This window comes from Aptenodytes forsteri, unplaced genomic scaffold, assembly GCF_000699145.1.
Source record: "Aptenodytes forsteri isolate BGI_AS27 unplaced genomic scaffold, ASM69914v1 Scaffold349, whole genome shotgun sequence".
In the NCBI taxonomy this organism is placed as follows: Eukaryota; Metazoa; Chordata; class Aves; order Sphenisciformes; family Spheniscidae; genus Aptenodytes; species Aptenodytes forsteri.
This window is the reverse complement of record NW_008794452.1, coordinates 4,636,832-4,661,339: the sequence shown is the minus strand read 5'-3', so window position 1 is coordinate 4,661,339 and position 24,508 is coordinate 4,636,832. Positions and strand designations below refer to the sequence as shown.

General features: G+C 54.2%; 2 protein-coding genes across 2 annotated transcripts in view; one reads left to right on the top strand and one right to left on the bottom strand.

Annotated features, from left to right (window-relative positions):
* The window catches only part of CDH23 (cadherin related 23), a 208,079-nt gene that overhangs the window by 141,896 nt on the left and 41,675 nt on the right, over positions 1 to 24,508 (top strand). Inside the window, exons 17-29 of the mRNA XM_019474917.1 lie at positions 2,888 to 2,960; positions 3,247 to 3,363; positions 3,942 to 4,054; positions 6,275 to 6,382; positions 7,609 to 7,798; positions 9,020 to 9,165; positions 9,492 to 9,711; positions 10,667 to 10,819; positions 11,851 to 11,964; positions 13,291 to 13,439; positions 22,889 to 22,949; positions 23,329 to 23,477; positions 24,429 to 24,490. Coding sequence (XP_019330462.1) covers positions 2,888 to 2,960; positions 3,247 to 3,363; positions 3,942 to 4,054; positions 6,275 to 6,382; positions 7,609 to 7,798; positions 9,020 to 9,165; positions 9,492 to 9,711; positions 10,667 to 10,819; positions 11,851 to 11,964; positions 13,291 to 13,439; positions 22,889 to 22,949; positions 23,329 to 23,477; positions 24,429 to 24,490 — 1,655 coding nt within the window. The remainder of the gene's footprint in view (positions 1 to 2,887; positions 2,961 to 3,246; positions 3,364 to 3,941; positions 4,055 to 6,274; positions 6,383 to 7,608; positions 7,799 to 9,019; positions 9,166 to 9,491; positions 9,712 to 10,666; positions 10,820 to 11,850; positions 11,965 to 13,290; positions 13,440 to 22,888; positions 22,950 to 23,328; positions 23,478 to 24,428; positions 24,491 to 24,508) is intronic.
* CUNH10orf105 (chromosome unknown C10orf105 homolog) lies at positions 15,896 to 16,312 on the bottom strand. Its single transcript, XM_009290569.2, has one exon. The coding sequence runs from the start codon at positions 16,310 to 16,312 to the stop codon at positions 15,896 to 15,898; it is 417 nt and encodes a 138-aa protein (XP_009288844.2).

Below are 24,508 nucleotides of genomic sequence, written 5' to 3'. Positions count from 1 at the left end.
GGCACAGGGTGGAGATCTACCCTCTGCCCTTGCTTCTGACTGGGGAGGTTCACTGAGCCCTTCTCTCAGCTCGCAGGGAACTCCTGGCTGGGATGCTCTCCATGCCGGTAGTCAGAGGCGCTCACTGCAGCTCGGATGCAGAGGAGAGAGCTTTGGCTGTGCGTTAGCACTTGTAGTGTCGGAAATTATCAGTCCCTGAATCAATCACAGGCAGTTGCTTGTTTATCTCCCCAGTGCCGGCTGCCCCAGCTGGGCCGCGGGCTTTGCTGTGCATCTCGCGCCCGCATAGGTGCAAACCCCCTCGAGGAGGGGTTGCTGCTGGGAGAGGCAAAGCATTGCAGTGTTCCTCGGGAAGATTAGATCGAATTGTCACTTTGAGGCACTTTGTGTTTCGAGGACATCTGGAGGGAGGTATCAGTGATGGAGACAGTTTGCTTGATAACCTGTCAGTCTCGCGGTGATGGGATCTAAGCCAGGCTGGCAGCAGCGTCAGTCTGGGAAGGTGAAGAAGATGAAGTCCACGGTGCCATAGGATGTGAATGAAGTCCCATAAGCATGCCTCTCCTCCAGCTCCCTCACCATGCTTGGGAGAGAGGGAATAAGGCAGTGCCAGGGGGGCTAGTGGTTAAATACATCCTTCCCATGCTGTGCTTTAGACAGCATAAACACCTCTTTCTAAAAACCACACTTCAGTGGGCCGTCTCCTCCTGGTTGAGTCTGTACACTGGTGGGGTTTAAGTAGCTGTCACTTTTTCCACTCTCAACCAAAGGGATTTTCTCTCAACTGGAAAAAGAAAAAAAAAACCAAACCAGAAAATAGGAAGAAAATGAGGAGGAAGCATTTCACAACGGCACTTGAGGAACAAGAGCTGTGAAAAGGCAGAAGGAGAGCGAGTGTGGAGGGAGGTAATTTTTTTTCATCCTTTGGTTGTTGGTTTTTAATAAAGAAGTCAAACTCGCCTTGTAGATTTCCCATTAGGGGACAATACGCTTTTGTAGAGGGAGCCGCTGAATCAGAACTAATAGCGCGCGCCACGCCAGGATCCGGGGAAATATCACTGCTAATAAGTTTCTGCCTCGCTCCCTGCCGCTGACGCCCTGTTCGGGGCGATGAGCCAGCAACTGATAGCGTGCGTATGTCTGGAGGAAAGGGGGTTGTGTGCTTAGCGTGAGTGTCTGCAGTTATCAGCATCCCTGAAGATGATATGATGGCTGTCCGAGGCTGAGGGTCGGGGAAGCTGGTTTTGTGTGAGTCAGTGAGGTGAGATCATGAGCGAGGTGGTTTAGCTGGATGCCCTCTCCCGTGGAATCAGAGGAAGCATGCCGGGTCCTGTCTGGCATTGCTGCGGTGCTGCAGGAGGCATGCGGGAAGGTTTGCAGCGGAGAGCTTTGGAGTTCACGTTGCTGAAGTGGGAAATGTCCTTCCCAAGTATAAAAGCCATGCACCGTGCTGCAGGCAGGTGCATGCCAGCTCCGGCCAGATGGAGAGCCAGCCAGGAGCGAGCCCCTGCCTCCCCGGGAGCCGGCTTGCTGGGCCGTGGCAGTGCTGAGCACGGCTCGATGAACTCAGGACCACTAACGAAACAGTGCGGCGTCTGCTCTGGCTTGCGTCCACCCAGCCTGGACCACAGCACAGCTCACCCGGGTCCGGCTGCAGGTAGCACGTGGATGCGTGTTCAGTCTCTCCCTTTTCTTTGCCTTTAACCTGCCTGGACCTCCTGCACTTGCCCTGGGGCGATGACCCTGACCCAGCTCTGCGAGGAGGAGGAGGGACATGCGGAGGGCACCCCAGGCAGCAGGCAATTTCCTCATTACCCTCAGAGGAGATGCGGTGAAAGCTGAGTGATGCAAAGGCTGATTAAAGACCACCTGCTTCCTGCAACGAGACCAGAGGATGGCAATTTAATTGCAGTACAATGGGCATCATTGGCACGTGAAATTGCCTCAAATATCAAGTTCGGTGGCAGCAGGAGCAGCTGAGCCTGCAGGTCCATCAGCGTCCTCGAGGTAGAAAATGTCTCCAGAGCAGCCCGAGGGAAATGGCAAAGTCCATAACAGTGTTTTAATGTCCTGGCAGCTCCATCCTTCCCTTCGTAGGCGGTTGGGTTTGGTTCATTTAAGGCAGATTCTTAACATTGTTTAAACAGCATTTAAAGCCCTCCTAGGGGAGCTTTAAACTGGTCCAAAATCTGTTTTGAGGGATGTTTTGAGCAATTGCTCCTGCCTGGTTTCACCAGGCCGGCCGTAGTCGCTGGCAGAGACAGGCTTGGAGGGAGCGCACTGGCGTGCAAACCAGCTTCCCCCCTGAAAATGCTGTAGCTGCTCTCTCTGCAAACACCCACAGCATTCCTCCATTTAAACAAAGGCAGCCAAAGTTCAGCAGCTCCCCTGGCCAGTCTGGTCTGCATGGTGGCCTCATGGACAGGGTGAGCCGGAGCACTAAGCCACTCACGTGCCACTCTGAGAGGGAAGAGCGGGTCTGTGCATGATGCTACTGTGCTTCATGCGGTGTCTGAGTCTTCCCAGGGCTTGCAGTGGAGGCAGGAGCAGCTCAGAGGATGCTTGACTGCAAACAGCAGTGGTTCCTCAGGCCTGTTGCATATTGCCCAGGATGCTGGATAATGAGATAGTCAGTATTGTCCCCACTGTATGGCTCAGCAAAGTCACTGACAATCGGCTTACCTTAACCTCAGCTGCCTCCACAGTGAAACCGTGTGCTCAGACCTCTGGTGCCTTATCCCTAAGGCCATCTTCCCCACACTGATGTCTTGAGCTGGTCACATCTTGAGATGCAGTTGGCCAGGAGCATCCCCGTACCAGACTTCTGCAGCTACTTGACCATCTTGCCTTTTTCCCAATCAGCCTCTCGACCTTCTCTTTGCTTCAGGATGAAAATGACAACCCCCCCACATTCAGCAAGCCCTCCTATGTCATAACCGTCATGGAGGACATCATGGCAGGTACGGAGCACGGCCCTGCTCTTTCTCCAGGCTAGCACTAGCAGAAGGGTCCTGGGGGTCTTACAGCCAGAACAGGGTGGGTGATGGCTTTTTGGGGAGGCAAAAGCCAGAGACCTGGCAAAGTTTCATAGCCGTGGGGTCTGGGGTTTTGGCCCCAGTGTGCATGCAGGCGAGGGGACCCCTTGGCCAGGTGACCTGCAGGAGTGGTCTGGGGGGACGGGGCAGCTGGGGAGAGCCACTCAGGCTGCAAATGCCCATCTCAGCCCTCATTTCTGCCTCCCCCAAGGAGCCACGGTGCTGTTTCTCAATGCCACGGACATGGACCGGTCCAGGGAGTACGGGCAGGAGTCAATCATCTACTCCCTAGAGGGCTCCTCACATTTTCGGATCAACGCCCGCTCAGGTGAGCCTCTGGCTGTGCTCTCCCTCTTTTTCTTTCAGTTCCCTCTGCTGAATTCCCCCCTGTTTCTTCCCCATCATTTTTCTTCTTTCACCCTCTCTCCTTCCCTCCTCTCCCCCGAGCAGCCTGCTTAGGAGAAACACAGTTTAAGGGATTCACCAGATTTCAGCCACCAGCACTTGCTCAGTCACCGTGAGAGCTTTGGCAGGAGCATTGGTGGAAGCTCAGCTCCTGGTGGGAGTGACACCGAGAAAAGGCTTTGGCTGCAAGGGCTTACGTTAGCTAAGGAGCTGCTGCCCACCTTCCCTTGCTGGCATCGGTTTCGGTTCATTCTGGGCAGGAACAAGCTGGAGGGATCGCAGGCAATTGTTAAACGGGCTCCCGTGGGAAGACACAGCACGAAGTTTGCAGGAGCTTGCTGAAAAGCTGACCCTTCCAAGGTCCACCTACTTGAACCTGAATCAGAAGAAGGGGCCCATTTGTGAAGGATCCTCTCTCTGGTTTTGAGTGTCCCATTTTTTCACCGGTGCCCCTAATCACCATACAACATCTCTAATCTCTCTCATCTCCTGTGGCTGCAGGAGAAATCACGACGACATCTTTGCTGGACCGGGAGGCCAAATCTGAATACATCCTCATTGTCCGGGCAGTGGATGGAGGCGTGGGCCACCACCAGAAGACAGGCATTGCTATGGTGAGTGTGTGAAGAGTGATTCCCACCTCCTCGAGCCACCGGTGCCTGCCTGGGGCTGGCGTCAGAGAGGGCTGCCCAGGCACCGATGCTTCAGTTCCCCATGCTAGCAGTGTTTAATTTTAGCTGTGTGAATGGGTAAAGAGCACACTGTGATGTCTGCCCTCTGGGCTGCCCCCACCACTGCTCACAGCCCTTGCAGACTGTCCAGACTGTGTAGACCTTGAAGTCGGGCTCCCTTTCCTGGCAAGCCATTCACTCAGGAGCCACTTGACCTTCCAGCGCTTTGCGTGTCCAGCTCTCCATGCGAAGGCAGTAACGGGTACCTATTCCACCCACAGCATGGCTCCCTTTATTCACGCCTCTTGAGAAAATGCTTAGTTGGAGAGCCTGCAGGCGCGCTTAGTTGCTCCTGATGACTACTATTCATACTGCCTGGATCAAGGGTTTCCAACCGGTTTGTGATGCCTGGGCTCCTCAGAAGGTTCTGGTGGAGGTGCAGGCCGTTGTACTGCAGACTGAAGCCTTCTACTTTGCCTTGCCCTTCACAGACCTCAGGGAGACCTGTTGTTTGCAAAGGGTTTGTAGAAGTCTTTGCAAATACCAGGAGGTGAAAAGCCAAGGATCCATCTCTCACTGTTCATGGCACCATGTTGGTTTGAACATTTCATACCTTTTCGGTGTTCTTGCTCCTGGGATGCTTGGTTGGATTGCAGGCAAGATGCCCCACGCATCAGAGGGCGATGCAGAGAAATATTGTGGTTGTGCTGAAGAGATCCCTAAAGTAATTGTTACTACTGCTGAGGACCATCAGGAGGTGTATGATCCAGGTAGCAGCCTAGAAGCTCCCTATGGGGCCTCCCAGAGGCACATGATGGCCTTGGCCAATGGCATGGCCTGTCAGATGCTGGGTTCCCCTTTGGGGCTCCAGATGAGATTATGTTCTCCTGTTGACTTTACTGAAGGGCAAAACAAGGTTTTTGCAACACAGATTGCAATTAGGAAAAAAAAAAATGCATCATGGTTCCTAAAATGTTAAAGAATATTAAGACTCGGTGAGAAGTGGGTGGCTGATTAAGTTTGTCTACTGTCATTAGCAAGGATACACACCCAGGGCTCAAAGCTGTTCCCTATAATCATTTTTGATCTGGGAATAAGGGTCCATTCAGGGGCTTTGCAAGGTCCCTGGGTGATGGACAAGCGCCTGGGGTGCTTGGAGTAGAGGTGGGTCACCAACCTCCCCAGGGACCACCGCTGGTGCCTTGGCTTGTGCCCTGGGCACATCCCCGGAGACTGTGGTATCCAGATTCGCCTCTTCTACCACGGGGTGGCACCAGCAGCTCAGCCTGGTGCATCAGCAGGACCCGATTACTTGGGAGCATGGAAGACCCCAGGAGAAGCTCTGCGAGACACCCTGCTTGGGGGTGGCAGGCACCTCCTGCCCCTCTGCCCACCTTTCCCTTGAACTGCAGCTCTTCCCTCAGGCACCTTTATAGACTCACAGGCTGGATTGAAACGGGTGATCTGGGGAGGTGAGAGACTCACAGACAACAGGATGCATCCCACAGGCTCGCTACTGTCACTTAGATGCCATTTCTCATGCTGAAAATGAAGATAGGTAGCACCTCAGGGCACCATCCTCTCCCATGCTCTCGTCTTTGCACCTCCCACCCCCTGTTACCGTACCCTCTCCTGATTTTCATTTATTCGCTCGCTACTGTCACTTAGATGCCATTTCTCATGCTGAAAATGAAGATAGGTAGCACCTCAGGGCACCATCCTCTCCCATGCTCTCGTCTTTGCACCTCCCCCCCCCTGTTACCGTACCCTCTCCTGATTTCTCATTTATTCCTTTTTTTTTTTCTTTTTACCAGTCACTCAGTTTTTTCCTTCCTTTCCTGCCATGTTCGCACTGCATCCTCTCCCTCACCACCGTGACCGATTTGCATCCCCCCCCAGTGAAGTAGCTACTTGAAAACACACCTCGTGCCCCTGTGGTTGTTTTAACTGCAAGGTAATAAGTACGTGTGAGCCAAACCAAGATCAGATATGCCAAGGAGCCTTGGCTGTGAAGATGCAGGAGGTTCTTCTTCTGCAGGCTTTCCCTCCGGAGGGTGAACGTGCGTTGGGTACCTGGTGCTGCTGTACATCCAGGGGGACACACCGTGCTGCCCCAGGAGCCAATACCACCTGATGCAGCGTTGCTTGCTTGCTCTCTTGCAGGTGAACATCACACTGCTGGACATCAATGACAACTATCCCACGTGGAAGGATGAGCCATACTTCATCAATCTGGTGGAGATGACCCCCCCCAACTCAGATGTCACCACGGTACGTGCGAAGGAAGGCAGCTGTTGTGCTAAAAGCCTTTTCCTTTCACCTGGCGAGGTTGTCACCTGCTTGGCTGGAGCAGGGTGTCACCTCCGAACGGGTGTCACCTCCTACCCGGTGTCACCTCCAGTCGAGCACCATCTTGCAGAAGTCCATTTAAAAGGTTACTCCTGAGCCTCCTCGCTGCTGCCCATCCCGTGTGTTTCTCTTATCTGCTGGGATATTTTTTTTTTCTCCCCAAATTGTGTGGGTTTTGGCCAAATTCTCCTTTTCTTAGCCTCATCTGCAACCTCCTTCAAGGACCTCTCTGAAAGACATTGATTTACAGCCTTTCAAGTCCCTCTGGTGAAATAAAAGAGAAGGAGAGAGGGAGGCTTATACTCCATCACGCTGGGAGAAAAATGACAGGCACAAAACGGAAAATAAATGAGGGAAAAGCAAAGAGAATCCACAAAATCACATAAGGGGGAAGGCTACAAAAGAAAAGGAGTTGGGGGGGGAAGAAAGGTCTGTCAGCGCAGCCCCAGCCAGAGCACGGCGGTTTTCTCTCTTCCGTGCGGCACCAGCCCCGCTGCTCAGCACCTGCTTGAAGTTGTCTTGCCTTTGACATCCCAATTAGTTGCTGGGAAAATAATTATTGTGTTACTGATACAATGTAAATTCAGCTGCAGGACAAGCAGCAGGGGCCGGGGAAGTTACGAGCATAATGAAGTTGGGGGTTTTTTTAATGTAAATGTCCCCTGTAATTAAAAATGTCACAGGGAGAACAATAAAGCACAAAATGTCTGGCATAGAAGAGAACCCACCAGTGAATTATTTCCAGCATTTCCGATGTGACAGCACAAGTTCCTCAGCGCGCCTCTTTGTCCCATTTATTTTATTTTTCTGAAGGGCGCTTGTTCTAGCTGGTTTTATTTAAAAAGAGAAAAGCCCATTTGACTGCTGCATGCTCATGTCTCTCTTGCCATGCCATTACCTCCTGGGCTTGCAGGCCAATATTGGTGAGATTTAACACCACAGTAGAGGTCTCGAGGGTACAAAATCCCTGCAAGTATCATGGAAATATACAGCTGTATGGAGGAAGGAGAACTTGCTGCTGCTGGTACGGGAAAGCCTGTCATGGGAGCTCAGTCTCATTACCAGACACTGGTGAATCTACAGGGGGACGCACCATGGGAGTTAATTCCCGTTGCTCTGCTTTAATTTTTGCTGTTTCTCCATGGCAGGTGGTGGCCATCGACCCAGACCTGGGGGAGAACGGCACAGTGGTGTACAGCATCCGACCCCCCAACAAGTTCTACAGCCTCAACAGCACCACGGGCAAGATCCGCACCACTGGCGTCCTGCTGGACCGGGAGAACCCCAACGCCCAGGAGGCCCAGCTCATGCGGAGGATCGTGGTGTCGGTCACCGACTGTAAGCACCGCTTCGGTCCCACTCCTCTTTGCCATGGTGGTTTGTCTTGCTCCGCTGTAGCTAGAAATCACTGGGGCTCAGGTTGTGTGTGCGTTGCCCTCCTCTCCTTCTGCTTTCCCTCCCTGATGGTTTTCGTATGTTGAGCTGAACTTTTTCGGCCTGATTTTTCCTTTATGATGAAGTTTATTTTTTTTTTCCTGTTTTAAGCATAAGTTCCAAAGATGTTTTTGAGGTTAAAAAAATGAGAGGAGGTTAAAACCTGCTGCTAAAACAAACCAGAAGCCCTCAGAACGCAAGCACCGTGGTTTCTGCAGCAGCCCTGACAATGAGCCTGGGAGGCAGAAACTCCCCCTCGTCGCAGAAGACACCATTCTTTGCATTTTGCAGTTAAAAAACAAACCGAAAGGCGCCTGGTGTGTGAAATGTCTGTTTTGCAGGAGACCCACGCTTGGGCTGCATGTAGGAGGCAGGGGCTGTAGCACAAAGAAGTGAATGTTTAGTGCAGGCAGGGAGATGAGGGCAGTGCCGAGTGCTCATAGCGTGCTGCTGAGAAGATGCAGTATGTCAAGGCACACCGGGCAACCTGTTTCTGGGCTGCTCTGCAAGGTCTGCTGGGTGGGTCGGGGTTTCTCTGCAGAGCTGAGCCTGCGTGGCTTGCAGGACTGGTGAGATACCACGCACGGAGGCTGGCTCCATCAGGAAAGTCAGTTGAGCAGGTGGGGGGAAAAGAGCTGATCAATGAAATGTCTTTTGCTCTGGAAATAGTATGTTAGGGAAACTTTTTTAGAAAAAAAAATAGAGAGAGAGGGAGATGAAGATAATTTTCCATTATCCAGCTGGTTTCCAAGAGCCAGCAGGCACATATAACCTTAACTCTGCCTCTCTATTTTTGCATCACCTCTGCACCATGCTAAGGCCATTGTCCCATCCAGCCTGCCAGAAGGATAGATTGGTGTTGCTATTGTTTTTCTAGCTGCAGGCATGGGTAGCTGTCGGTCTGTCCTGCATACCTCCTGTCAGGGAGAGATTTCCCCTGCCAGTGGACTATGCCATTAGTCCAATGGGCTGCAGCACAAGCAGTAACACGGACAGGTTAAGACCTCGATGGGGCAGCCCCATCCTGCATGACTCTCTGCATAGGGAGTGAAGACTTCTTTTGGGGGAAAGGGTTGGAAATGGCTGGAGGCATTAACCTTGAAACCCCGTTCCTGGCCTCCGCAGGTGGGAGGCCACCCCTGCGAGCTACCAGCAGTGCCACAGTTTTCGTCAACCTGCTGGACCTGAACGACAATGACCCCACTTTCCAAAACCTGCCCTTCACTGCCGAAATCGCCGAGGGCCTTCCTGCGGGCTCCTCCGTCTTCCAGGTGAGCGTGCCCCATTGCTGCTGTGCCCTGCTCTGGGAGCTGCTGCTGCTGCTGTCACTGACATCACTTCTGCAAAGCAGGCTAGCAGTACATCCTCTCCATCCCCTCCATCCTCTAGCAATGCAACTGGGGGGATGCAGAAGGGGTTATGGCATTCCACCCCATGTGCTCGCTCCCAGCAGGGGGGATGCCTCGAGGCCCCTTTGTTTCAACCCAGCATCCCTGGGGGCAAAGAAATGCTCAGGGTTTATGTACTATGATTTTCATCAGTCAGGAGACAATAAGGCTCCCCCATGCTCACCCCTTCCCTCCACTCTCCCTGCCAGGTAGTGGCCATCGACCTGGACGAGGGTCCGAATGGGCAGGTGACATACCGCATGCAGGTGGGGATGCCCCGCATGGATTTCCTCATCAACAGCACCAGCGGGCTCGTCACCTCCACTGCCGTGCTGGACAGGGAGAGGATCACCGAGTACTACCTGCGGGTGGTGGCCAGCGATGCCGGCGTGCCCTCCAAGAGCTCCACCAGCACCCTGACTGTCAAAGGTGGGTGCACCAAGACCCCTCCAAGCCCTGCCCAGCTGCAGAGCCCCCTCCGCTCCCAAAAAGATGGGTGACAAGGACACCTCACTGGAGGAGATGTGGTTTATATAGGAGAACACCGAGGAGTCAGATGGATATATGATCTAACCCATTATGTCTGTTCTTGCTTCTGTCTATGACAGCACATAGGGAGGGCAGCCCATCGTGCTGCTGTCCCCGCAGGCTTTGCGTCTTGCCTGGTGTGGTGTCAGCATAGTGCAGAGATGAGGAAAATATGGTGTTTCTGGCAGGGCCCCCAAATTCTGTATCATTTTTCCTCCATTCCCCCATCACCAGTGTTTCTTTTTCTTTTGGCCTGCCTTTTGCTTCAGCATGTGATTCGCATCAGCTGCGTGTCTGGACAGCCCACGTGATCCCAGTTTCAGAGCTGGACCCTTATTATGTGGCCTGTCTTTAATTTAATGCATTTCTATTTACTGGCTTCACACGAGCCTAGTGCTGAGGATAAGCATCATCTGGAAATACACTGTCCCTGGATTCTCCTCAGGCCTGGGTTTGGAAAAAGAAGTTTCTGGTCCTGTAACTCCAGAGCCCTCTGCCATACAGCAGGAAATACTGAGCTTACATTTAAGCCCCAGATTTTCCTCTGAATGGGGAAGGAAATGAGCTTGGTGCAAACAGTAACTTTAATCACAGTTATGTAAGGTTTCTTTAGACGTGAGGGGGGAGATCTGTATGTATCAGAGACAACCAAATACAGCCTGCAGCAATGGGGATCAGTCCCTACAGCTGGTTTGCAGGCACCCCCACCACACAAATGGCAGGGAGCAGCAGGCAGAACATTCCCTGGGATGCTCAGAGCAGCAGGCAGGTGGTTTTGGGAGCCCGGCAGACGTCAGCCTGGCATCTGCAGGACAGGCAGCCCTGGCAGAGCACTCAGCTCTGTTCCCCCTTTTAGTTCTGGACGTGAACGACGAGAGCCCCACCTTCTTCCCAGCTGTCTACAACGTGTCGCTGCCCGAAAACGTGGCCCGGGATTTCAAAGTGGTCCGGCTTAACTGCACGGATGCTGACATTGGACTGAACGCTGAGCTCAGCTACTTCATCACAGGTATGAACCCCTTGCAAAATGCTGCAAAGGGGAGCTTTGGTTGTGGAAAGGAGCAGGCTGCCCCAGATCATGGCCAGGGTGTTCTGCACGTCAGCGCTGCCGCTTCCAGCCCCTCCAAACCTTGTGCAGCATCGCCCTCTGCCGAACAGCCCCACTTGGCTACCTGCCTTGCTGACCGCTCTGCTGCTATTCCTTGTCATGCTCGGGGCGAACCCTTGCCCCCGAGCATCCCCTGCCTTCTCGCACCACCAGGATGCAGCCAGGAAAAGCATGAGGATGGGCTTAACACCGCTGGGGCAGCATTTGTGTAACATGCATTTAGGGCTGGAAGCCTCTCTGGAGTTGTAGGACATCTTGTAGCCCCGCATGCAGGTGGTTTTGGGTGCGCAGGGAGCAGGCGGGCAGCGATGCCGCCTGGGCAGTGCCTGGCTCGCACCGCAGCTGCAGCACCTGCAGCAGGAGGCCGGGGAACCCCCTGGCCGCGCTTTGACTTGCAAACTGCACATGCAGCATTTAGCCCTCAGGAAGAGGGCAAAAATAGAAGTGTCACCAGAGAGTAATTTTTCTCACAATAGCAGCCTCACGTTTCATCTCATGGCCCCACCGGCCTCCCCCGCAAGAGAAAAGGTGTGTGTTGTCCCACAGGTACCGCAGGCCACATGCAAAGTTACCCCAGTTTGCTTCCGAATCATTCAGGAAATGATCTGACTCTTATATGATTCAGCTTTTCCTACAACCATCGCTCCTTTCCTGCGCTCTGAGGCAGGCACGGCATTTGGTGTGGCAGAGAGAAGGCGCTCTGCCCACTTTTGCTGCAGAGCAGCTTTGCCTAGGACAAGATACAAGCTCATCCTACAAAGCTTGTCTTGCTCACAAGCGTGTAAAATGCAGCCCTTCAGGAGGGCAGGCTGAACACTTGGCATTTCCACACTTGGGCTGACCCCGTGCCCAGGCTGCAACATCCCCTGCAGCGTGGGCTCTGCTCCCTGCATCCAGACAATGGGTAACCTGCTCCTTGTCCTTTGCTGCAGGTGGGAACCAGGATGGCAAATTCAGCGTCGGCTTCAGGGATGGGGTGGTCAGGACAGTTGTGAGTCTGGACAGGGAGACCGTGGCATCGTACATACTGATCCTGGAGGCCATCGGTAAGGATATCCCACTGTTCCTGTGGGACCACTGCCACGCAGCCACACGGGGTGGCTGTGCACGTGCTGAGCTGCCTTGGAAGCATGGCAGAGAGACAGCAACCTTTGAGGCGCTCTGTAAACCGGAGCCTGTGTTTGGTGTTAGCATTTCACAGCCCACGTGCATTAATATGTCCCAGTTCCACCATGACTTTTGCAGACAGTAAACTCACCCCTCAGGCTCGTCCAGCCCTGGAGGTTTCCCTTTCCCCCAAAGAAGGCAAGACCCCTATTCCCGAGAGGCTCCGTGCTGCCTGGGGCAGACCTCCACCCAGAAATGCCAGTGCCACAGCATCGTTCCCCTAATACCATGCCAGCTCAGTGGCTGCCCATTAATCCAGAGCCACCTGGCACGGGCAGAGGGCCTGCGTGCCAAACACATCTTGGCCATCACCCCCAGAGCTTTATAATGATGTGCCTGTTTACAGAAGACTTGGTCGTCCCTTTTGAAAGGAGAAATAAGTGTCCTGGTCAGAAATCTCGGGGGCACGGCATTGCAGGTGCCATAGGGTCTGCAGTGGGGATGCTGCACAGGCTGGGCACGCAGAACCGGATCCCAAGTGGTAAAGGGTCCATTCTGCCCCTTGGATGGGTATCAGACTGCCTGTGTTTTCCCAGTCACCAGATCCCACGGGCTCCAGCTGGGTGGGTTTAGGGCTCACTTGTATCAGGCATGTTGGAAAAACCAAACTCACTCTATGCTCCCCATTGCCTCATCCTTTGTGGCAAAAGCAAGAGCCACACTGCCATGTCCTTATCTACTGAACATCAACCGGTCCTGGTGCTCTTTGGCTGTGAGCTGAGCTGGGTCTACAGAAAACTCATCAGGGCTTTTGCTTTTCCTCGGGGCCAGCTGCAGCCAACCGTACCCGCACCGCCTCCCTGCAACAGCCGAGGTGCAGACTGGCTCCGGAGGTGCTGCTGTGCAGACCCCTGCCCATCTTCATCCCTCAAATCCCTGACCTCCAGCAGTCCCTTCCAGCACACATCACCCTCTTAGTCTATGGAGTTGCAAACCCTCTTTAATGACCAGTGGCGTTTCCAGCCTCGCTGGGCAGTGGCTCCATGGCAGAGCTCAGGGGCAGTTTGGCTTTTCCTTTCTCCTTCAGGATAGGCAGAAAAAAACCCCTATGGTTCAGTGTGGGATTTGGAAGCTGCAGAAAAGACAGATGATTTTAGTTTAGAAATTTTGGTGCTGTTATTTTCAGCAGCCGAGGGCTGAGCAGCACCTGTGCAAGGAGGAGATGGAGGTGACTGAACCTCCCCTCGCCTTTCTCTCCTGTACAGACAACGGCCCCACCGGGAACCGGCGCACCGGGACTGCCACCGTGTACGTGACCGTTCTGGACGTCAATGACAACCGACCCATCTTCCTTCAGAGCAGCTACGAAGTCAGCGTCCCCGAGGACATCCCGGCAGCCAGCAGCATAGTGCAGGCACGTGGCTGTCTCCCACCAGGGCCCCTGGGTGGGCGAAGGGGGTCCCCTGCTCTCTGAGCCCTGGCACTGCAGCTGTGAGCTGCTGGAAGCCCAGGGAGGACATTTTCTCTCCCCATCGGTGGTCTATTCCTCCAGGCCAGGGCAAGATGTGTTCTTGCTTGTACGCTCCCCTGCTCCTTTGCTAACACAGGCTGTGAGCACCAGGGAGAAGACAGCAAAGCACAAGGGAAAATGAGAAATTCACCCCATTTCTGCAGGGGGTAAGAGGAGCAAACCCAAGCCCTGTGTTGGCGAGGCCCCTTTGCCTGGCTGCGTCCCCACTTTCTCCCTCCTCCCAGTAGAGACGGGACCAAGAGCAGAGATCTCAAGGGGGAGGGAGAAGACTACATGCAAAGAGATGCTTTGAGAGGGGGGAAAACAGAGGGAGAAAAGCATTTGGACTTTGCTTTCATTTTTGTTCCTCTTTGAGGGAGCAGTGGGCAGAGCTGAATGGCTCAGTGAGTGCTGAATGAATGCGGGCATTCACTTGGCCTCCGAGGGCTTCCAGCATCCCTTCAAACCCAGGGCTCTTCTGGAGCAGGCACCAAAGGCTCTTTGCAGAGGGCCCTGGGAAGGCTCCTCCTGCCTTGGATACCTCTCCCAGCACAGGGAAAGGGGCAGCTTTGTCCCTGGCTCTCGCGGGCAGGGTGAGTCACCGGGAGAGAAGAAAGAAGCCTTTTGCCTCTTGCAACAAAGGTTTGCTGGGAGTCGTGCTTGGGGTGGCTGGTCCCCAAGCGCGAGCCCTGCGGCTCCTCCTCACCTGTTGTGCCATGGCACGGTGTACGTGGTGCCCGTAGCACCGCACCTGTCTCTGGGGTCAGGAATCTGCCTGTAATCCCTGCACCCGGGGTGGAGGTGTGCAGGGGAGCTGTGCAGGTGGAGAGGAGCTCTGCCGAGGGACTCCCAAAACTGAGCCGTTTTTGCAAACTGAAAGACTGTGAATGGAGGAAACCCGAGCCTGACATCAAAGTCCCTTTTCTTAGAGCACGCTTCCCGAAAGAGGGGGATGCTCTTGGCAGTCTGTGGCAAAGAAGAGGCATTATCGGGGGGGGGAAGTTTATTTTCCACAGAACAAAATCAGAGGGAACTGGAAATGGGCAATCACCTGGGTTTAGTTTAATTTACACCTTTAAAAGTGAACCATGTGTACTGAATGTCTCCTCCTCCAAATACATCCCCACATCCCTATGGCAACAAGAGAGTTTTCGAAGGTTTCCCCATCCACTTCTTGCAGACGCTGCCCTCATTAGCCCCCATCCAACCCTCTGCATCCTTCGCTCCAGCCCTGATCAGCACATTGACCTGGCTTTAAAGAGCCAGGGGCTCAGAGCCGTTTTGCTGCTCATTTTAACCCAGCTTATTTAGGACATTTAGAGCCATGCAAGCAGCTAAATGGCTACGGGTCTGAAAGCCAGGCAGCCCAGGGCAGGAGGAGAGCGGGAATGTCCCAGGCAGACCAGAGAGGTCCTGATGCAGAGCTGCACCCCATGAGGGTCAGAAACCATGTGAAACCTAGAGAGATGGGGTTCGGTGCTCGCCGCAGGACCTTTCCGGGCACAGAGACTTCACCCAAAGGGGTGAACTTGATGGCTGAATGTAGTGTGACCTGCAGACCTGGAAGAATTAAACCACTTTTTCTTTTTCCTACTGATTTCTTTAAGCAGTTCAGATTACCTGCTGGCTGTTGTACCCTTTCCCAGCAGAAACAAGTGGCTCAGCCTTGCGTGGTGGCTTTCCAAGCTGGCAGCACCTGCGAGCCTCAAAAGGCCTCTTTAATGCATTTATAGGGATGTTTACCTGCTCCTGCTGCTCGTTTATTGAAGCAGGTTTCCAGCAGACAGCTGTAGCATGCATCCTTCCAAGCATCAACCACAGCAACCCACAGCTCCTTGCATGGGGAGGGGTGGGACAGGGACCGAGCAGCACGCGGGGGGCATGAGCCTTCCTCCACCTGCTCAGGAGCACATCTTGGGGGGCAATCTCAGCTGAGGGTTGCTTTTTGAGGAGCACATTTGCCCCGGGATGCCTCTCTTCAAGGCAATATTTGTTAGGCTGCCAGGTAGCTCTGCTCTCGCCAGGCTGTTTGTTCAGGTGCCTCGCAATTTGCACAGTGTTTTCCAAAAGAAATTAAGCAGCAATATTTTTTTGGACTGCCCAGTGATAGCTGCATGTGGGTGTAGTTCGGATGCCTCCACCTTTCCTGCCAGGAAACAGTAACCTGGAAAGCACTCAGGAACTTGAAATAGCAAAATCTCCTGTCACCTTGCAGAGCCACTGCCTGGAAATGAGCTGCTTAAAGGGGCTCTGCTGGGATGCCCAGGATACCAGGGGCTGCTTGAGGAGGGAACTGAGCCTGAACCAAAAGCTTGGGAAAGAGTAGCGGTGGGGGGTGAGTTAGTTCCCGCAGAGCAGGATCACATTTTGGTGGACTCCATGACGTCCCAGTCCTGGCTGGCGGGGGAGCTCCTGGGGCAGGTGAGCTGGCTCTGGCACATTGGCCGACTCCTCCTGAAGGTGTTGATGGAGCATCGCAGGGAGCCCAGCCGCTTCCAAAGCCTCAGCTGGGGCTCACTGGCATCCACTGGGTGATGGGGCATGCACTCGCAGGGCCTGGAGCGGGACTGGTCCAGCGCTGCTGGCTTGCAGAGGGTGACAAAGATGAGGAAGGTTGCCAGGAGGAGGAAGATGCAGACGAGCGCAATGATGACAGGCAGCAGGTCTGCCTTCTCAGGGGATGAGGTAATGGGTGGGACCAGCTTAGTGGTTGAAACCAGAAGCCCAAGGAGAGATGGGGTGGGAGAGGTCCGGTTGCCAGCGTCCTCCATGCTCATCTTTCCTGCAGTGCACAAGATGACACAGAGAAGCAATACAGGTAATGACCACCTAGAAGCTGGACAGACAGCTACCCTCTGTCCAACCTGATGGACTTTTGGCTTGCTTTGATGTCCAAGGTCCTCCTGGTCATGTTTTCTGTGACACAGGGTGACAGGAGTCTGTCTGCTTTGCCAGCAGGCAAAGCACAGAGGTAGGATTTATATCTGCAAAGTACTGCCCTGAACTGAAGTGCAAAACCATCTGGCAAAGAAATCTAGCACAGGTAGTACCACATACACGCAGTACCACGGCCCCAGTGATGACACCTGTAAGGAGCACACACACACGTTGCATGAAGCTTTTCTGGGAGTGATATATAACCGTACACTAGAGAAGGTCCAAAATCCTCCCCCCAAGCTGCTGGGGTTGGTTCTCCTCTATTCCCCAGAAATGTGGTTTCACTGAATTGACTATCATTTGGGGTTTTTTGATTATTTCCTCTCCCACAAAGAAAATGGATAATTGGTTGAACCTCCACCCAGATGACTCCCCGTCAAGCTGCAGTATTGCACTAGCATTGCTTTTTTTTTTGCAAGGGCAAAGTCTAACGCCTTCACCCTGCTTGTGCTGAAAATCCACTTGGGTTAGGCGTTTTTCTGACCTGGTTTCAGGTTCAGACATGTCACAGGTTTCTCAGCCAGATCTGCAAACAGTGATGCAAACCAGCTTCCCAAAGCCTCATCAGTAAGAGCTCTTACCAAACACCTGATGGCAACTGTCCTCTCCTTTCCCCACTGGGTCAGATCCCCCCCAACTTGCATCCCCAGAGCAGTTTGCACCCTTCGTTTTGCTCCCGTGCACCCTCCTGCACTTGTTCCCGGCCCTGGACGGGCAGTGCCTGAGGCCAGCAGCTCCCCAGCTCAGAGAAGAGGGCTGAGGAAATACTGCTGTGCCAACCCTCTGCAACGCGACAGCTTGGCTTGGCCCTTGGTGCTCTAGCCTGTATGCTGGAGGTAAAGCTTCATTACACTGACTTTTCTACAGAGATGTGGGAGTTAGAAGAGTGATGGAGAGCTGTTAGACTGGTCCATGGCTGGGCAATCTTCTGACAACTACAGATTTGGATTGAGCCAACTTAAAATTAAGAGCTTAAGGGGGAAAAGGCAGGGCTGCAGGGGCTGCCAGGGTCTCTGGGTCTGCTCTTGCAGCCACCATCCCAAAGCCACACAGGTTTGTGTAGGCAGCAGCCAGACATTCACTGGTAAAACATTCAAAAAAAGGGAGAGATGACATCAGTGATATGTCTTTAATCACTAATCAGAAACTATGAGATGCCCCGGCAGAGACGAGCCCAGTGGAAAGTGAGATGCAGCGTCAGAAGAGACAAGCATCGCTCACCGTCCAAATTACATGGGAGGAAACAACCTTAAGCAAACACTGTTAAGAGCTGCAAGGCCGAGCACTCGGAGGTTAAGGAGTCCTTGAACTCGGATTGTCTGTGCCCCAGCCGTACCCTCTGTGTGCGGGTGTATGCGTACGTAGGTGAGCTCCCAGCTCTGGTTTGCCAGGACCCTGCCTGGTCCTGGAGGGGACAGATAGCTCCTGCAGGATCCATGCTCCTCTTCTTGCAGGCAATGAGCTGAGATACGGAGGGAATAAGGTCAGAGGTTTCCACTAGAGTTGGGTGCCGGGTTTGAGGCACTTGGGAGATGTGATTTATTTCTGGAATAGTTTGCATCGCCTGGGCTTAGGCATTCAAAGTTGTGATGCTGGTGACCTCAGGGCAAGGACTGTACCAGCCTGGTCAGAGCTCAGAGGCTCTGGGGAGACTTGGCCACTTCCATGGTCCAGAGCCAGGTCTGCACTCAGAAAATGGGAAATGCAAAAATAAATGGATCGACATGAGAAAACCTTAACTTGGGTGAATCCCCATGCGTATTGCAAGCAGGCTCAGGGCCAGGGCTCTCATCCCCTGCTCCAAAGTGATGTTTTCACCTCTCTTTACCCCAAAAGCCTTTCTTTATCGTGCAGCCTCTCCTTGCCTGGCTCAGCCCCTTCCCCTGCAGCTCTGGGTGCAGAGCAGCCCCTGGCAGCCGCAGCCATCCCAAGGACCCCCCCTGCTCTGTAGGCAGGCTGCTCCTGTGTACTGCCCAGGGCCGGGGCATGAAAACCAGCAGGAAGGGCTGCTGCTTACCACACACACCAAAGGCAGCCTGAATCAAGGTTACCACGGCTGCCTTAATTCTGGCATTTACTAACCGCACGTGGTTTGGCTTGATGACCTTGTATTGTTCAATAAGAGCGAGCTGGGAGGCATGGGTAATTTCTTGTTTTTTGCTCTGTTGGTGGTGGCTGTAGGGTTTTTTCTTTTAGAGCCAGCTGACTGTGTCCCCTAGAAACCTGTCAGGAGGGATCACACTGATGTTTTCCCAGGCCTTTCCAGCCATGCTCTCTTCTCTTCTTGCTTCCCATCCGTCCTCTCCTCAGGCACAGCTTGGCTGGCAGAGCTGCAGATTCAAGGAAGGTCCGGGCTGCTCCTCGCCTGATCTCTAAGTCCTTCCAGAAACAGAGCCACTAAAAATCTGGGAAATCTTTGCAGAGTAGACATGAGCGGTGACTTTTCTGGGGGGCCAATAAGCTTTCAATATATCAACATGGACAAAGGAGATTTCCCCCTCACCTCCTGCCTGAGACAGAGCTACAGCCATTTCAACAGAATTTCAGCAAAAAGCAACCAAAATTGGGGTCTTATCAGCAGAAAGGTCACGGCGTGGTAAGAGCAGCACTCCCTGTTGCCCTGGCCACGGCATGCATGGGGACAAGGGCTTCCCTCCCGCGGGGTGGGAGCTCACTACCTTTCCTGAAGCATGGCAATGGACCAGTTTGTACCCACTGGCCAAGCTGCTGCCCGCATCCCTGTTAGTAGCATCGGCCCTTCCCAGCATTGCTGTCCCACCACGCCACGCGTTGTGCAGTCCAGCTGGGTTAATAACAGGCTTGCCCAGCCTGGCAAACCCCCACAGAAGGGTCATCCCTGGCCGATCACCTCTAACATGAGACATCTCCACGAGTGCTCAGGACCCAGCACTGGGCACAAGGCAGCCGAGGATCAGAGGGAGAGAAGAGAAATTGCAAAAAGCAAAATGCTCTTGAGGAAGGTGGAAAGGAAGAAGAAATTATTCTTGTGCATGAGCAGAAGAGAGCGTTATTCTGCCCAGCACCGGGCGCTGCCTGCCCAGCCTGCCACAGCTGGTTAGTTTGGCAGGAGTTTTTCCATATGCTCTCGCTCCCTTTTCTCAAACTCATGCAAAGAAAAGGCTGTTTTCAGGCACTTCTGTGCCTGTAATAGAGCTCAGATGAAAAGCAGCTCTCTTTCCCCTCCCTGTCTTGCTTAGCGACGCTTTCCTGGAGCTCCCCAGCTTTTCCCAATGCACTTTCCACTTGCTTGCGGGAGGAGGTAATGCTGGAGGGTACCAAACACCAAGCTTAGCAAACCTAAATAGTCAAGTACCGAAAGCAACGGCACGCTGTACCCCATCACCCTTGCTCTTAAGCAGCAACGCTGCATCCACAGGACTTTCCCCCTCTTCCATCACCGGGACAGACAAAGCAATGTGACGGGGAAGGGAGGAGGGATGCCTGACTTCAAACCCACCCCAAACTTTGCATCTCCCCTCCCCAGCCCATTTGCAGCCCTTTCCCCAGGCGGCTGCAGGGCCGAGGCCAGCAGCTCTGCAGCCGGGGATGGTGGCACATCCCTGGCCTGCCTCACTCGCCCCTCATGGTTAGCCTGAGTGGCCAGCGGTGGGTTTGCCGTGGGGTTTGGGCTCCCTACCTCTCACCAGCCAGCCGAGCTCCGGCTTTGCCTCCCACACGCCTGCCTTGCCGCCTCTCCCACTGTGCTCTGTGCCGGCTGCCAGCCCCCTCCTCCCTTTTGGAGAGTAGGGGAGGGTGGGAGAGAGATGGCAGATGGGCTGAGGACAGCCAGAGCACGCAAAGCCAAGTGGGCCCCCGATCCCCCACCCAGGCTTTGCCAGCACGACGGTGCCCCGGGGCTGTGCCCCGCTGAAGCGAGGGGTCAAGGCCCCCAGGACGTGTTTCCCCGGGCTTTGCCCCTGCGGGAAGGCTGAATGGTACGGTCGTGGGCTGAGCCCCCCGTGCCGGGGAGGGGGCGGCGGGCTGCCCTCCGCGTGCCTGCTCCCCCTTTTCCCAGCAACTCTGCGCCAAGCCGCCTGCTTTTCTCCATCCTTTTATTCCCCTGCCTTCCTCCTCCTTTTCTGACCGCTTTCCAGTAGCTGGGGGTGTTTGAAAGGTAGCCTGCAAAAGGCTGGCTCTGCCTGCAGCCCGCTCTCTAGCAGGGAGATAAAGCAGGCTGGAGGCATCAGCGCTCGGCTGCAGAAAGTGCTTTGCACCTGCAGCAGAAAGACCTTTTCTCCCACCAATTGCACTCAAGTTAAATTGTTTTCCCAATTTGGGACAGTCTAAGTACCACATCCCCTCCGGGACCTCAGTGGGTCGAACCAGCAGCAGCCGAGCTTTTTCCCAGCAGCAGGCCGTGCCACGGCAGCGGCAGGAGCATGCATTGGTTTAATGCAAACTACTTTTTTTTTAATAAAAATGAAATACCCGGGCTGACCTATTTCACCTGGTTTATGTGCTGGAGCTGCCTGCAGCAAATGCTTGGGTGAGCTGGGAAAAGGGTGGTTAAGGAGGTGTTTGCAGGGTGTGGTTTGCTGCTCCCATCCAATGCTCATCATGTTGAAAACCTTCCCGTTTGCTCACCTTGAAATGCATTTTCCTGGGCACAGCAGGGCAGGGAATGGCACTAAAAGCTGCAAAGATTTGTCTCCCAATCCTTTAGGCTTCCCTCCCACCACTGCCGCCCCAGCACGGTGTTTTGGCTCACAGGATAGCTTTTCCCAGGAGGGAGCCAGTTCGTGCAGCAGGCTGGTCTCGCCGTGGCAAGGCAGCTGGTCTGCCTGAGCATCGCTCACCTGCTGGGTCCATCCATCACATGGGAGAGGAGACAGCCCAGCTCCTGCCCAGAAATGGCCTCAGGGAGCCCCGAGGGTGGAAGAGCTGGGGTGGGAGGCAGAGCTCTCCGCTGTGAAAGGAAGGTGCTGGGTCCATGGTGAAATATGGAGCAAGGCACAGGGTTGTGTCCAGCCATAAGCAAGACGTGAGCCAGTCTGGGACAGAGAAAAACAGCATGCATGGCACACAGGTGGGAAATCCAGATAGTTTGCAATCACAGGGTCAGCGTTTTCAAAGATTTTGGCTGACATTGGCTGATGGTGGAAGGGAACAAGAGCAGTTCAAGGCATCTCAAAAACGCATTTTGGAAGAGCATCTCTGATTCCTGCAAGTGTTGTGTGGTGCTGTGGGTGAAAGCCAGCCCAAGTCTTTAAAGCTGAGCCCCTGTAAATGACCTCACTGTTCCCGCTGCATGTGCGTCCTTTGCAGCAACCCCTCCTCTTTTCAGTGCAAGTCTGGGCGCAAACCCCTATCTGCCTGGGAAAGGAAACCCCTGGGTAATATTTGTAGGCAGAAGGTGTGGCAGAAGATGCCTTGCCAGAGGAGCAGCTGGAGAATAAAGGCTAAGGCATCCCCCACGTCCTTGCCCCGGTGATTCGCAAGCGGCCACCGCTGCAGTCGTGGTTTGGATGCTTTGTGGGAAGCAGTTTCCACGGAGAGGAGATGCAGTGGCTCAATGCCAGCTGGAGAGGAAGCCCAGGGCCTGCTGTCCCTCGCCAGGTCCCACTTCCCAGCTGCTGGGGCCAGCAGGCTGCTGGCTGGGGTTTGCGGGGAAAGCACTGCAGTGTTGTTCAGCAACACCAGAGGGGACCCGTGTCTTGGGTTTCCTGGGGCAGATGGCCTCTTCGGTATGTGCACGGACCGTGCAGTGCATCACAGCTGAAGGGTGCTCCCACTCACTGCTCAGGGTCTTGCGAGGGCTCAGACCAGTGCCCAGACCACCAGCATGCACAAGGCTGGTTGCATTCATGTTTCCTTCAGTATTTTTTGCATATGCTGCTTCTTGGGTGACTTTGCAATAGCTTGCAGTGAGAGGGTAAATGCAAGCAGCTCTCAGAGCCAACAGACCCAGGTGGGTACTTGTGTGCTGGCCGAGAGGTGGGCCATTCCTTTAACACAGCGCGTGATACACCCTGATGCCATGGGCTGGGTGCCCACCAGGCGTGGGAGCAGCTGTCCCTGCCCGGCCCGGGCCAGCTCTGTGGGCAGGGAGGCTCCGTCCCTGGCGGCATCTCCACCAGTGCAAGCATTGGAGTGCAGGGCAGGACCGATGGAGGCACCTCCACCAGCGCACTGACCTGCAGATTTCATGGCATGGTCCTCAGGCTCCGCTCCCACCCCAAGCCCATCCAACAGCTAACCTGGCAGCCAAGGGCTCTTGAGCCCACTATCCCTTCTGTCCAGTGAGAAGGGGAGGGTAACTTATTTTGCTTTGCAGTTGGTAAGCTCCCTGGCTTAGGTAGTGGAGCAGGATGTCCAGCCTCGGGCAGGGTGGGAGGACTTCTTGTCGTCTGGAAATCTCTGCTCTTCACCTTCACTGCTTTTCTTTTCTCGTGAAGGTGAAAGCCACAGATGCGGATGAAGGCATTAACGGGAGAGTGTGGTACAGGATCATCAAGGGTAAGTCCAGGTGCCCCTTCGTGCAGCAGTGTGTTTGCACCAGGCTCTGGCCAGCTGCATGCACAGCCTCATTGCGCTCTCCATCTTTTTGCACTTTGCATCCCACAGAAACATTTCCCCCACCCCTGAGCAAGCCTTCAGCATTAGGGTTAATTGCCAGGGGATGATTTGTCATTGATGGACACCTAGATGCCATAGCTCCTGGCTTGACCAGGGCCAAACCCTGCTGAGCTGAGCCTGATGTAGCTGAAGGTGATGGGGGCTTGGGTTTTGCTCGATAATCTGCCTCCAAGGCAGCCCCCTGGGGAGGGCTCAGTGTGTCGCCAGGACTGATGTAGTGGCGGTGAGCAGCATCCATCTCGCTTTTCCCCCGCACCAGGAAACGAGCACAACAACTTCCGCATCAATCCCAGCACCGGGCTGGTGATGCGAGGCGTGCGGCACCTGGACAGGGAGCAAAACTCCTCTCACGTCCTAGAGGTGGAGGCCTACAACACAGAGCAGGGACCTATGAGGAGCTCCGTGCGGGTAAGGACCTCACGGCTGCCAAGGGGCGGGCAGCAGGACTGGGCAGCAGAGGAGTTCATGCAAAATATTCAGGATGCTTCATCAGAGGGCAATCATTTCCAGCCCTTGCAGGCATGCAGGAAGTTTGAGAGATCTGGCATGGAAATGCTGATGGAAAGTCTCCAGGGGCTGCCTGTGGGTGGAGAAGAGCTCTTGGGGGGTTTTTTGTTGTTTTTTTCATTTTTTCTGTGACATTTCAGTGCGATGAGGCTGCTAAGTGGTACGGCAGTCGCTGTCGGAGGGAGTCCTGCTCGCCCGGCGAGATGCAGCTCTGCTGCCAGGAGGAAGAGCTGAGCCTCAGCCTGTTGGAAACCATGTCTCCTGGCCAGGCATTTATTTAAATAAGCCAGGACCTAGTGGCAATAATCTTTAGCAGTGATACACCAGCTTCCCACAGTTCCCACAAACCCAACCCTCTGGTTCCATCTATTTTTAGACCCGCTGAGTTCATGGTGGGCTCTGGCGGAGCACGACGTGCCACAGCACCAGCAGCAAGCAGAAAACCAGAGGGAGAAAGGATGTTCCCTGGGGAAAGGGGAGAAAATGTAGCTCAACCCACTGAACTTTGAGCAAAATTTCCCATCGAGTCAACAGTGTTTCTACATTGCAGGGTCTCTAACAGCAAGGTTTCCAGCAGGGGATCCCAAAGCACGGAGGAATTAATATACAGACTGTACCTCCCTCTGGCCAGGGAAGGACTGAGTCACTCCAACCACAGGGCTTGTTTAAATCTATGATGTTAAACTGTGCGTGTTCATTCTCCATCACGTGGTATTTGTAGTAGAGAGAACATTTCTCCTGTGCAGCAGATGAGTGCTGTGAAGGATATATTTCCCCTCGCAAGTGTAAGCAGCTGGCGAGGCTTCATGAGCCTGCCCGGCTCACTCATGGTCTCTCTGGGGGCTTTCGCAGGTGATCATCTACGTGGAAGACGTCAACGACGAGGTGCCGGTGTTCACCCAGCGGCAGTACAACCGCCCGGGGGGGGGGGG

What these genes read in the sequence shown, in the direction of transcription:
- CUNH10orf105 (XM_009290569.2), bottom strand. Translation starts at nt 16,312, where the DNA reads ATGAGCATGGAGGACGCTGGCAACCGGACCTCTCCCACCCCATCTCTC.